The 14,291-nt window shown below is 27.0% G+C and overlaps 1 protein-coding gene across 1 annotated transcript in view; it reads left to right on the top strand.

The window, feature by feature from the left end:
- Positions 1-14,291, top strand: part of LOC134832570 (putative mediator of RNA polymerase II transcription subunit 26) — a 51,155-nt gene that overhangs the window by 17,409 nt on the left and 19,455 nt on the right. The window contains exon 6 of the mRNA XM_063846634.1: positions 794-2,194. Coding sequence (XP_063702704.1) covers positions 794-2,194 — 1,401 coding nt within the window. The remainder of the gene's footprint in view (positions 1-793; positions 2,195-14,291) is intronic.

Raw genomic sequence — 14,291 nt, 5'->3', positions numbered from 1 at the left:
TTTTTAAATTCATGAATTTTATTCATTTTGTCAAAAAAAAAATGATATTAAAGATTTTTCTCTATTTTAAAATAAATTTTTCAAATGCAAATTATTTTTTAAAATCAAAAGAAAAAAATTAAAATAATTTAAAAAAAAATTTAAATTTAATTTTAAAAACAGTAAAAAAAATATGAACTTTCTTGCAAACAAACATTTTTCAAAAAAATTTTTTTTATTGATTTTAATTTTTCTTTTTTTTTTAATTAATAATTTTTAAAGTAAATATTATCTAAAAAAAATTTTTTAAAATTTAATTTCCATTTTTTTTTTAATTTCAATAAAAAATTAAAAATCCATTTTGACAATTTTTCTTATCAAAATTCTAAAATTTCATTCATTTTTTTTTTCAAAAAATTATTTTTTAAGAATTTTTTAATTTGTTTATTTTCAAATTAATTTTACAAGCAAATTATTTTTATAAAATAAAAAAAAAACTTGAGTTAAAAAATTTTTAATATTAAATTTTAACTTTTTTTTTAATTTTAAAAAATATTTCAACTTTTTTGATGAAAATTTAATTTAAAAATTAAAATTAATTTCTTAAAAAATTTAACATTTTCAACTTGATTTGAACTAAATTTTATAATTTTTCTTCGAAATTTTCTTACGAATTTTTTTTACGATTTTAAAAGAACAAAAAGTAACTTCTCATAAGAAATTCTTGTTCATCCTATATTAAAATTCTTGTAAATTTCTCCGAAACCCTCGATGATTTATAATCTATTTAAACTTTCTTGATGTAATTCCGCAGATCAACGAAGACGAAATGATAGGCAAGACGTCGTGTGGTGACTTTGGTGAATATCTCCTACCTATTTACGGCAGTGTTAGTGCGCCATCAACGTCGTCAAACAGCAACTTCACAACTACATTCGTGACGATCGACAACCAACACAACGACAAAGACGCCATACGCCACAGAAGCGTCATGCACATTCCGATCGTTAATAACAATCCCGTCGTAGATCCCGTAGCGGATCGTGCATGTGGTGAATTCGTGCCGGAAAGAGAGGCAAATAACGATGCATTAACGACGTCCATTCATAAGGCACCAGCGACGGAATGCCGTAGTAGTGTTAAAATGTACGCGAACGAGAAAAGATCTGCTGCTGTTGACGTCGTCGATAAAAGCCATAATTTAGCGAGCAACAATAAGAATATCAAGAACAATCAGATGAACAACCAAAAAATCAACAAAGCCACGTATTTGGATGCCGTGTCGAGCGTCAACAATAATGGCACGGAAATCGCGTCTTCGAACAAAAATAACAATCACATCCTGAACAACAAGTTTGAAGTAACGAAAAAATCGAAAAAAGATGGATTTTTGTCGCGCATCTCGTCGGGCTTGAGATTTTCCTTTAGAGGCAAAAAATCCCCCAAAGCCGGTGCTGTTTACAATTACAATCAATTCGAAGCGGATCAACGTCAAGCGGACTTGGCAAACAAGAAAAACGCAAAAGTAACGAAAAATAATCAGGAAATCGTGTTTATTCCGCTGAAAGATCCGACGCAGGAGAATGTGCAGTCCTTCATTCAGCACGAAATTGCAGCGCAAGCGACATCAGCTGACAATAACAACCACATGTTGCACGGAAACAACAAGAAACCCCCCGTGCCGAGTAAACCGCCTCGTCCCTTCGTCGCTGGCAGACCCCCCATTCACCCCAAATCGGCACATGCGCATCGCGCAGGAAGTCTTTCGCCGCCACCCAGAGATACCGCCGTCGATGTCACTCATTCGCAACATGCTTATCACGACTTTGTGCCTGCGAATCAGTTACGTGCAGCTACTCTCTCGGGCAACACCGCGAAATATCGAGACGACGACGACTACAACATGGGTAGCGAGCAAAAAATCGGCCTGATCGAGACAAATTTGGATACACACGAGACGGTAATTACGGGAAAAACGCAGAGTTTGATGGAATTGGGAGGACCCGGGAGTTACATGAAGAAAGGACATACGCTCGGAGGACCCGTGTCACGTGCAATTATCAGCAGTAAGGCGAACAAGACGATAATTGGCAACAGTCATCATCATCACAACAACACGCTCGACGTAGATAGCGCCGATTGTGCCGCCAACAATGGCAGACCGCACAAAAGCATGGAATTCTTATTGGATAAAGATAATCATCAGCAAGTTTTGGTAAGTTTTCATCTTTTTTCCTTCCTTAAGTTGTTTGATTTGTTCGGGCGGAAAAATTACTTGGCATGTGTGAGCGATAAAACCAGAAAAAAGTTTGAAATTAATGTGTGTAAACTTAATTACGGGAGAATTAAGACAAATTAAGCATCGTTTGTCTTGTTTCTCTGTTGTTGCTGCAACTGAAATTAAATCTGACGTAAATCTGGAAATATTTCCAACGAAAATCGTGAATGAAAAATTATGTGAAATTTATATAAAATGAAACTTACAAAATTTAGTAAAAAAAAAATATTAAAAAAATAACAAAAAAAAAATATTAAATTGAAACTTGTGCAGTTAATAAAAAATTAAAAAATAATTCACAAAAAAATAAATAATTTAAAATTGAAAAAAAAATAAAATTTTTAAAAAATTTAATTAATAAAAATTTTCAGTGAAGTAAAAAAAAATAAATAAATTATTAAATAAAAAAATATAAAAAATAAAATAAAAAAAAAAATAATTTAAAAAATTACAAAATTTAAAAATAAATAAAGTGAAGAATAATAAAACAATTAAAAAATTATGAAATTTTAATAAAAAAAAAAATGAAAATTAATTTAAAAAATTCTCAATTGAGAGAAAATAAAAAAAAGAAAAATTCGAAAAAGAATATTTGAAATAAAAAAATCAAAAAAAAATATTTAAAAAAATCAAAAGTGCCGAAAACTGATTAAAAAAAGTTTTAAAAAAAGCAAAAATTCTTTAAAAAAAAGAGAAAAATATCCAGAAATAATTCGAAAAATTATTAAAATCTCATTAAATTTCAACAAAAAAGACTATCAGTAATTAGAAAATGAAAAATTTGCGTGAAAAAAATAAAAATTTTCAAATAAAGAAAAAAATATCTTCAAAAATTTTTCTAAATCTCATCAAATTCAAACTAAAAAGACAAAATAATATCAAAAAATAAAAATTTTGTGTGAAACTAAAAAAAATTACTCCTCAAAATGATAAAATAATGAAGTGAACCAACAAAAATATCCCCAATATGGTCAAAAAAAGATAAAAATTTGTCAAACCATTCAAAAACATCTTCACCAACGCCAACAAAACGTTTAATTTCGTCATTAACAACCCTTCTACTTAACCCTTTAAAACAAATTAAACACAAATTGTCTTTTAAAAAATTTCCGAACCACTGCGTTATCTCGTTTCATGTTCAACAGACATTCGTCACCCTTATTTTTTGCTGTTCTTGCATCAACAAGTCTCAAGCTATCTTTGTTCTTTTTCTAAATAAATGCAATTAGCTCACAAAAATTATCACATACAAAACACGTTCCAACAGAATTTAATTTTAGCTCGACACAAGATAACGTCGATTCATTGTCGAAATTCGTCTGTAAAAACATTCCGTACTCGCGTCACAATGATTGCCAACTGACCTTTTTGTTTGCCCCCACTTTTCGTTTTTTTTTTTCATTCGACTCACAGTCGACGTCTGTTTTAATTATAAAATTGGACTTTGTGATAAATAATATTTATCTCGCATGCAATTAAACTGCTGCATCTCGAAAAAAAAATGTAAAAAGATATCAAAACCAATAAAAAAAGAGATCTGCGGTTGGCTCGAAAGAGATTTGTGGGAAATGTTTTCCCTTTTTTCGAGTTGAGAAGGTTTTGACCTACATTTTGCGTCATTCCAGCACGAAAAGATTACATTTTCTCGGTTTTTCCTTTTCACGAACGACTTTTTTTGTGGTCATAATCGTAAAAATAAAAGAACGGCACAAACGGAAATTATCATAAAATAAAAATGAAACCAATCCAGGTTTTTCGCCTTTTTTTCCTTGCGAGAAAAATCATAAAGTAAAATTAATGTGCTCTCGAAAGATGACGGAAGGGGAGCGAAAGGAAGTAAAATAAATTTTCTTCCACGAAAAAAATAATTTTTCTTCAAGAAAGTAACAAACGATGCATTACTGAAGCATTTCATCTCGAAAATTCTCAATTTTTGGTAAGAAAACGACAAAAACGACGAAAAATGTGAGGACAAAGGTACGGAAATAATGTTAATAATAAAAGGGATAATCTGAATTGATGCCTTTTTGCTCTCTTTCTCACAAATTTCTTATTTTTTTTCGATTTTTGTTCGGATTTGATACAAATCAGAAGTAAAAACGTGGAATTTGTCCTCAAAAATTCGTCATTCCCATTATCTAATATTTATCGTCTGGATTTTGTATCGGATTTCAATGGCTTCCTCTTTCAACGTACCTTTTTTTTCGTAATATGACAAAGCATTCTGTCATTTTTGTACCTGAACTCGACTGAACTCCAATAACCTAAATATTTGTAAAATGACGAAAAAAAAATCAACTAATTGCATTATTTTTCTACGCGTCAAAATCGCCTCAAAAGCAACAATTTTTTTTAATTACCTCGCATTTCTCTCGTTTTCGTTCAAATTTTTGCTTAAAATTGAGTTTTCAATGCTGACATTGCCTCGAGTTATTGTTCTCGGACTAAAATTTTAAATTAAATTCCAGCGATTAGTGCAAAAAAACGTTCATCCACTCGCCTGTTCGTTGTATATTGATTACATTATGGGTTACTGGAATATTGGCACAAAGCGCATTCATGCATACTAAAAATTTGTGTCTCTCTCGTCGTTCGTCGCATTTGCTTGCTCGACATGTCTTGTAGTGTAAATTTTCATGTTTTTGTAAAATAAACTTATTTATCGTGCGACCACTTTCGGCTTTGTTGGGAAAATTTTATGCAATGCGCAGAGATAAAAGTTTAAAATGCAAAAAAAAAAGTTTCCATGAGGGATGTTTGTTGTTGTCACACTGAAGAATGAGTCTATTATAATCAAATTATAAACAGCAGCGACTTACTTTTGCGAGCGATGATGACAACGTTATAACAACTTCCTATGGCAATTACCGGCTGAATCGATATAAGAGTTTGCTTAGATGTTGATGGAGAAAACCAGATTTTGCTATTGAGATGCGTTAATGAAGTTAGTTGGCAGGTTTTTGTGACAATTAACGGAAAAGTTGTGACGTGAAGTTGTTTCTTTTGTTCTGTGAAGAGAGATTTTTGATGGCAAAATTGATTTTTTACTTCAGAAATATGGGAAGAAATAATTCTTTGTATAAATTTTTGAATTTTTGCATCAAATGTACTTAATTTAACATCAACATTCAATTTTTTGAGGCTTTTTAAAAGTTTCTGAGGCTGAAAATAAGGCTTTTAAAGAGTTTTTAATATTTTCTAAAGGAAATTGTTTCTTAACTTTTTCCTAAAAATATTAAAATATAATTCTATAGGCTTTCAAAAGCTCAAAATTTGCCCAAAATTAAATTCGTTAAGTTTTTATGCTTGGTTTGAATTAATTGAAATATTTTTTTTTTAATTTGATGGAAAATATATAACTTACCAATAGCTTTATTTTTCGATATTTGAAACCTAAAAATATAAAAAAAAAATATTTTTAAATAATTTTAAAAAAAATAATAAATAAAAATTATTTGTAAAAATTTTATTAAATAATTAATTTTTTTTAAATTATTTAATAATTAAAAAAAATAATATTTTAAAAATAAGATTAAATTAAAAATTTTTATAAACTTTTACTATTTATTTTATTCAATTAATTATTATTTTTTAAAAACTTTTATGAATTTTTTTAATTTTCATTTTTTTATTGAAAATTTTATAAAAAATAATAAAATAATAAAAAAAAATTAATAAAATATTGAAAAATTAAATTAAATTAATAATTTTAAAAATTTTTTATTATTTATTTTTTTTATTTATTTTTTCAAATTTTTTTAATTTTAATTTTTTATTTTTTTAAATTTTATTTATTTTTTTTTTATTTTTTTTTTATTTTAATTTTTTATTTTATTTTATTTTTTTTTATTTTTTTTTTTTAATTTTTTTTATTTTATTTTTAAAAAAAATTAAATTCAATAGAAAAAAAAATTGAAAAATAAAATTTTAATGTGACGTAAAAGTTCATTCAAAAACTTCAAACAAAAAAAATAAATTAAATCAAACCTCACTTGATTCAATTAAAAATCACAAAAAATCGGGAGACAAATTTTAATTGACAAGGATCTGATTCATTGTTCAAAAAATTTGACGTCACGTCATCATTTCTCGTTAAGAGTGCTTAAAATAGCGTAGAATCATACCCTAATTGACAATCTACGCAAATTTTTTTGTGTTCCTAAAATCCATCAAAGCACTCTATTTTTAGTCGCTAAACATTTTCACGCGAAAATAATGTTTACTTAACAAAAAAAGGATGCTTGAACTCGTGTTTGTCCTCAGAGAACAATCAATATCATCGTGACAAGGTCGCTTTTGTTTGTACTCTCATGCAAATTTTTTCACATTTTTATCACTTATCACAATTTTAAGACGAAAGATGCAAATTTTCTGTTAGTTGCAATTCGTAATTTCATAACTCGAGACGATTTTTTACAAAAAAAAAAAAAAAAATCATGACAAAACGCGTTCGTTTTGACTTTGAATCAACGGTAAGCTTGAATCTAATTACAAAAAATTTCTCCAAAATATTGCGCGTAATTTTAGTTTACAATATCGGTCAATAATCCGCAATGTGGCGTTACCTATCTGGGTTATGTGACCAACTAGAAGTCGAAATGTGCGCCAAATCTACGAGAAAATTGAATAAATTATTGCGCGCTTGGTGTCCAAAATTAGCAAAATATTCTCCTCTGAAAATCAATACTTTTGAATGAATAAATTAATTTTCCCGAATTAATTTTAAGTCGAGAGCTCCAACGAAGAAGAAAATTAATTTATGGTTTTTTCCTCATTTTGTGTGAGAAAATTTGCTATTTTTGGGCTAAAAATTTGCTCAACGGAAAAAAGGCAATTAATTACATCAACTGTGTGACATCATTAATTTTCATCAATCGATTGATTTTTCCTCCATCTTCAGTCAATTTTATTTAAAAAAAAATTCCTTTGATCCAAAAAAAAAATTTTTTTTTCCTTTGGATCGAAAAATAAGGCAGATAAAAATTCTAAAAAAAAAATTACAATAAAAATTTATTGAACTTCCGTGAATGTTACATAAATCATGCAAGAGAGAAAACGTTCAATTTGTTTTCCTTCCCCCCTTCTTGCAAGGAGGAAACATATTTTTTATGCATGATATCGTCGAACGAGCAAGAAAAAATGATCAATGATAACTTTTCTAGACACTTTTTAGACAAGTAAATTTATTTTTCATTGATTTTCGGAGCACGAAAGAAATTCCCCAAAGGCAAAAAATCATAATTTTCGGGCATATTGACACGTAGAAGCCGACCAAAAATAATAGAATGAGGCTCTTGAGAAAAAAAATACGCTTCGACAAAAAAAAAACACAAACACGATGATAATGATGTCACTTGAAGTTTTTGCCTTCCAACATTGATATCCGTTATTTAATTTGAAGGTTGGACGATTTTTTTTTATTCAAATGCGTTGCTCGTAATCTATTCATTCGGTTATGACTTTGTAGTGTCAAAGCACCGTATCGCCCGAATTCCCCCTTTTTAGCGTACTTTTGTTCTATAATGTGCGTTATTGTTATTTTTTCAATGTAAAAAAGGTTAAGTGCAAGGTAAATAGAGCAAAATTTAATCATCAAATTGAATGAAAAGCATTTTTTTGAATTATTTTTTAAAAGCTAAAAGGTAGTTTTTTGCCTAAAAATAAACTTTTTATAATATTTGCGAATTTTAAGAGAACTTTAAATGTTGTTTAAAAGTCAGTTTTTATATTTTTATGCCATAAAAATATTTTTTTTATTAAGTAACATTTGATAAGAATTTTATTTAAAAAAATATGTTTTCAATTATTTTTTTATTAAATTATTTATTTATTAATTAAAAATAAAAAAAAATAATTAATTTAATTTAATTAAGGTATAAGAAAAAAAAAATTTTTAAATGAATTTATTTTTTATTTTATTTTTATTTTTTTTTAATTAAAATTAAATTAATTAAATTTTTTTTTAATTTTTTATTAAATTTTTTTTAATTAAAAAATAATAAATTTAAATAAATTATATTCTTTAATTTAAAAATTTTTAGAAAAAAAAAATATTTAAAAATAAAATTGTTTTTTATTTTATTTTTATTAATTTTTAATTAATTGTTAAATTATTTTTTAAAAATTTAATTGAATAAAATAAAATAAAATTTAATTTTAATTCAATTTAATTTAAAAAAATATTTTTAATTTTTTTTTTATTTTTTATAATAAATTTAATATTTGAAAAAAAAATTTTTTAATTTTCAATAAAAATTAAATTTTATTTTAAATTTTAATTAAATGAATCAAATAAAAAAAATTATTAAAAAAATTAAAAATAAATAAATAAAAATATTTTTCAAGTTCAGTTTAAATTAAATTCAATTTTTAAATATATTTTTAAAAATATAAAAAATACTTTCTTTTGCTAAAATTTCTCTTTAAACACGAAAATTTAAATCACAAAACCTTTTTAATGACCCGAAACCCATTTTAACTGACATGAAACCGTTTCCCTTGTTGCCATTCAACTCATCTTTCAAACGATTCCTTCCTCTTTAAAACCACATCAATCTATAAAATGATCCAATCTCTCTATTTACATAGCCCCATATACGATACAAAGACACAAAGCAAGCAATAACATGACAAACATAACTCAATTAAATTCTCCATGCTCAATCATCGTTGAACGTCAACAACACCGTTCATCTCATGAAATTTGTTATTTTTTCATGAAGATTTATTGGTCGTCACTATTTCTTGGAATAATTGTCTCTTTTTCTTCAATTCACTACTTTGTTTAATATTTTTTTATTATTATTATTAACATTTCACACTTCCCACAATTTTTCGATTTGAAAAAAAAAATATTTTCTTGGCACATTTTAAAAAATAAAAATTTTCTGGCTTTCTTCAAATATTTTTGTTTGTTTTTTGTCCGAAATCAAAATAAATTGCGATTTGTGTCTGGAAAATGTGATGAAATTTTGTGCCGAGAACTTGCGAAGAGACGAAGAGCTGACGAAGAATTTAAATGCGGAATCGTAAAGTAAATATTATTTTTCGTTCAAGTAAACAATTTCAATTCCGTAAAATCTGCGAGAAACGAGATGGAGGAGAAAATTTATGGTCGTTGCACATTTATTTAAATATTGCGTTAAATTGCAAATATTTTTGTCTTGATCGATTAGAGGTCATTCAAAGGACTTTTTGTCGTGGTCAAAGTCAAAGTTTCAAGTAAAGTAATTATTTTATCGAATATTGACTAAAATAAAGCCATTAAAGGGAAAAGTTTGTTAGAAATGCATCGAAAGTAGTTAAGAGCTGACGAACGAAGGTAAAGGTAATAAAATGCGAAAGTTCATAAGAGGAGAAGAGTGCTCGATATGGTGAATAATGGATTGAAAAATTGTTCATGTCACTCGATTCGATAAGAAATTGTTGTGAAGTTGTTGGAAAATTTTTTAAATTACGACACAAAAGGGAATTTATTGGATTTTTATAGAAAAAAATGTAAAATTTAATTCAAAGTCAATTATTATTTTTTTTTAAATTTTACAAAATTGAATTTGCCTCAATTTATGTAAAAATATATAAATATTTTTTTTTAGTTAAAAAAAAATTAAAAATAATTTCATAGTTGAAAATTAAAAAAAAAAATAAAAATTTAAATTTAAAAAATTTTTAATTATTTTCTCAAAATAATTTTTTTTTAAATTAAAAAAAAAGTTAAATAAAATAAATTGAAATAAAAAAAATATTTTTTTTAATAAAAATTTAAAAATTAAAAAAAAATTAATAAAATTTCAATTAAAAAAAAGCTTTCCATATATTTTTTTTAATTAAAAATTTTATTTTTTTCAATTTTTATATTTTTTTAAATTAATTTTTTATTTTTATTAATTTTAAAAAATTTATAAATTAAAATTTTTTTATTTATTTTTTAATTTAAAAAAATTGAAAAACTTTTTTGAAAAATAAAAAAATAACGAATTAAATATTTTTTATAAATAAAAAAAATAAAAATTTTAATTTAAAAAAATAAGAAAATTGAAAAAAAAATAAAATTTTTAATAAAAAAAAAAAAAATCTTTTAAATTAAAAAAAAAAATCTGAAAATTTTCTTCAAAAGCTATAATTTTTATTTTTTTTAACTATTAATTCTTTATGACTTTCAAAAAATATTTAAAAATTTTTAAATTAAAAATCAATTAACATTTCCCAAAAGCATCACAAAACCTCATTTCCTTGCTTCTACAAAAACCAAACATCGATTTGATTGTTTATTTACCGGTTTCGATTCTGTGCCTCTCTCAGAAAAAACAAAAACTGAACAAAAATAAACATTCGCTTTCAAACGAAACACAAAAAAAAAATCATTAAAACAGAGACAGTCGACACCCCAGACCACAAATCTCGACTCACATGCTCGCCTCCGTGTGTCGATGTGTCGTCGAAGCGTCGCAGGAAATATCAAATTATGTTTATATGTTTAGACATTCGAATCCCACAATAATAATTTCATTTCGCTCATATGACAATGCATGAGGTGCTTATTGGTTAAATAACGAACAAAAACGCGAATAAAAATAATGAAAGTACATCGCGTTGAATTACATCGATTTTTAAATGGCGATAAATGTGTTTCCAATATTTATTTTTTTTTCTCGCTCACGACACACACACACGAGATCTGGTTTTGTACATTTTTGGCATGCGAGCGAAAAATGATAGATTTTGTACGTCGAGAGCGGATGATTAACGAGAAACATGTGACTCTCGTCGATTAAGTAATCAATGCACAAAGTAAATGGGAAGTTGAACATTTATTACGACATCGCAGATAATTTTCGAGTCTATTGTATTTAAATGAGACAAAATGCAAATTTTTCGTAATTGATAAAAAAAATTCCGTTCAAAGAAATTTTTTCCAAGACCTTTTTCGGTTAAAAGTCGTTAAAATGCGATAATTATAGTGCCTTGTTGAAGGGCCTTTTATGTCATTTTAATGAAATTTGAATTAATTTACAAGCTCACATGCGGTTACATGCGGCGTAAGTCGTTAAAATTTATCATCTCGAGATAACGAGAATGCCTTGTGTGTTGAATGAGCTTCTCAAGGTTAGCCAGATAGATAAATGTTCGTTTAATTAACGATTTGATTATTATTTTGAAAGTAAACAAAAGATATTTGAATAGTTTTGTGAGGACAAAAGTGCTGAAGGCGACACTTTAAATGCGATAACGAAGCGTAGAGGAACGATTTTTGGCTTAAAAAGTTATTTGAGGTTGAATTTGATTGGATTTGAGTTCGAAAAACTTTAATCTGGGTCAAAAAATTATAAATTCTTGTCGTTTTTTGGGCATTGAACTACTTTTTTGCACTCAAAGTTCAAATAAAGTTGATTTCTGATACAAAATTTCCTTTGATGGGACTTCATGATGACCAAAATTGTTCATAAAATTGCTCAAATCGATGTTTCATGTACGAATTTTTATCTTCAAAGCCCATTTTTAGTCGAATTACGATCTTGTGAAGCGATTTTATCGAAGATTTTTACATGTTTTGACCTAAAAATGAACTTTTATGAAGAAATCTTGTAATTTTTGGCTAAAAATTGATGTTTAAGATAAAATTCTTACGAAATTAAGTCATCAAAGGTTCAAAAATCATCTTTTTAGACCTAAAATTAGCAAATTTAAGTAAACTTAGTTAAAATTTAAAGATTATTTAATACTCACCGCTTCCCAAAAGTCAATGAACTCAAAAAAATCCGTAAAAACAAAAGAATTTAATCATCTTTTCAGCTGATTTTGCACTCAAACCCGCCAATTTTCCCTTTTTATTCAACTTTTCAAGCGTTTTTATCATTTCACGAGCCTTTTCTCATCATTTTTTCAAGAGATCTGCCTTGAATAAGCTTAAAAAACCACATTCACCGGTTAAAATGTCCCACTTGAATGGCATTAACCCTCAATCCGCTTCTTTTGTTGCCGTATATTTGCCTTCAACAGTCTTTTCTATTCATTCAACGCTCATTGATATGACGATGATGCACCTTATTGACATTCCATCATGCGCTCATGCTTCGAAAGTTGACACATTTTTTCGTCTTTCGTCGAATTTCAATAAAATTTGAATTAAAAACTTCACTTCAGGTGTTCGCATCGTTTGAATTTCATCAGATTTTGGTACAAAACTCATAAAATTCTGAAAAAAAAATTTTTTTATTGTCTCGCGGCGCAAAAGAGACGAAAAAATTCCCTTTTTAAATATTTATCGAGCTGTTATCAACAACAGTCGTCGGTCTGTTTCATAAATAATTGATGCTCGGTACTTGATAAATATTTAGCATGCTTAGCGAAAGACGTCGTCCCATATTTTGATGCGATCTCTTCATCCGTCGACGATGATGATTTATTATTTATGATTGAAATTGAGAGATGACGACAACAAAGACGCAATATTAACTTGTTAATGGCACAATAAATGTCAAGAATCAAGCGAAACACGACCGAAGATAATTAATAATCTGACTTTTTTTGTTTCTTTGAGGCACATTCGAACGTTTCTGAGTTAATGACACGTGACATTCGACACCAATTGTGCCCTTTTTTTGCTGCAAGAAGCTCTTTTGTTGGATTTTCTTCAGAAAAACGACGAGAAACGGAAGATTTGCGGTTGATATCAAGAGATAAATGTCGGAAAAGAGGGAGAAACAAAGGAAAACCACAAAATTTCTGCGTTTGAAATGACGGAATGTGATGTAAATGGTCACAATATGACACCAACGATGACGGAAGATGAGATAAACGGCAAATCTGGAGCACGGGGGGATCCGTTTGTGTATTTTTCGGTGTTTGTCAAGTTGTTGTGTGTATTTTGAGGCGACATGATGAGGTGTTGAAAAGGGAAAAATGTCGTTTGGGATGTTGTTTCGCACCTTTTATGGAAATTTTTGGTAAAAGTGATGGAGAAAATCGATGGAAATGTCTTAATTTGAGGCAATTTTATCTTTTTCAAGACTATATTTAGAAGATTTTGTCATAAAAATGAATATTTCGCTCGTCTATAAGTAACTTGGAGCATTTCAAGGATATTCAAACCTTTGTTTAAAGGAAAAATCGAGCAAAAATAATTTTTAAAGTTGATTTTTTGGCAATTTTTGGCTTTGAAGATGAGTTAATTATTGACTTAAATTAATTTTTTTATAAAAAATGCCAAGAAAATTCATAAAAATGTATTTTTAGGCCTTTAACGAGTCTTTGAAAATTTTTTTCTTAAATTTCTGAAGAAAAAATTATTAAAATTATAAAAAAATTTTAAAACAGAACTTTTTGTGATACTAAAACTATTTTTTGTCTCTAAAAATGACAAAAATTAATAAAAATTCAACGATTTTAAGTTAAAATTATCAAAAATTGACCTCCAAAGGCGTTCAAAAATCTTCTTTTAATACAAAAATTAATTTTTTGCTCTTAAAAATAACAAAAATTTCTTAAAAAATAAATTTTCTTTTAAATTTCAAGAAAAACTTACCAAAATTTCTTTAAAAATTAATTTTTTCCTCATTAAAATGCAATTTTTACCGTTCCTTCATCCATTTTTTGCTCTCAAATTTCCTTCAAACCGCATAAATTTCCATTTAAAGCCATTTTTCCATCTTCTTGACTCCCTAAAAAGCAAAAAATTAAAAAGTTTATCACAAAATTACTCAACTGACGACTCATACAACTAAAAAATACTCTCACAACGCGTTTAATTGTTGTTTTGTTTTTGTTTTCGCTTTTTATTATTATTTCATGCTTGCTTCATGTTCGTTCGCAACTCTTATTTCTGTTTATTTACTTTTCGAACAAAAAAAAAAAAAAAGATGAAAGAAGAAAGAAAAATGAGAAAAAAATTAACAACAATTACAACTGATAGACAGACTTTCGCTTGCGCTCTGCGATAAAAATACCATTCTCAATTAAAACTCCGACCATTAATTCGACAAATTAAATTCAATGAACTCGGAATTCGTTTGAGTTAACCTCTAAATAAAAATAA

Source organism: Culicoides brevitarsis, chromosome 2, assembly GCF_036172545.1.
Source record: "Culicoides brevitarsis isolate CSIRO-B50_1 chromosome 2, AGI_CSIRO_Cbre_v1, whole genome shotgun sequence".
NCBI classification, from domain to species: domain Eukaryota; kingdom Metazoa; phylum Arthropoda; class Insecta; order Diptera; family Ceratopogonidae; genus Culicoides; species Culicoides brevitarsis.
The sequence above is the reverse complement of the archived record's forward strand: the minus strand, read 5'-3'. Positions and strand labels throughout refer to the sequence as shown.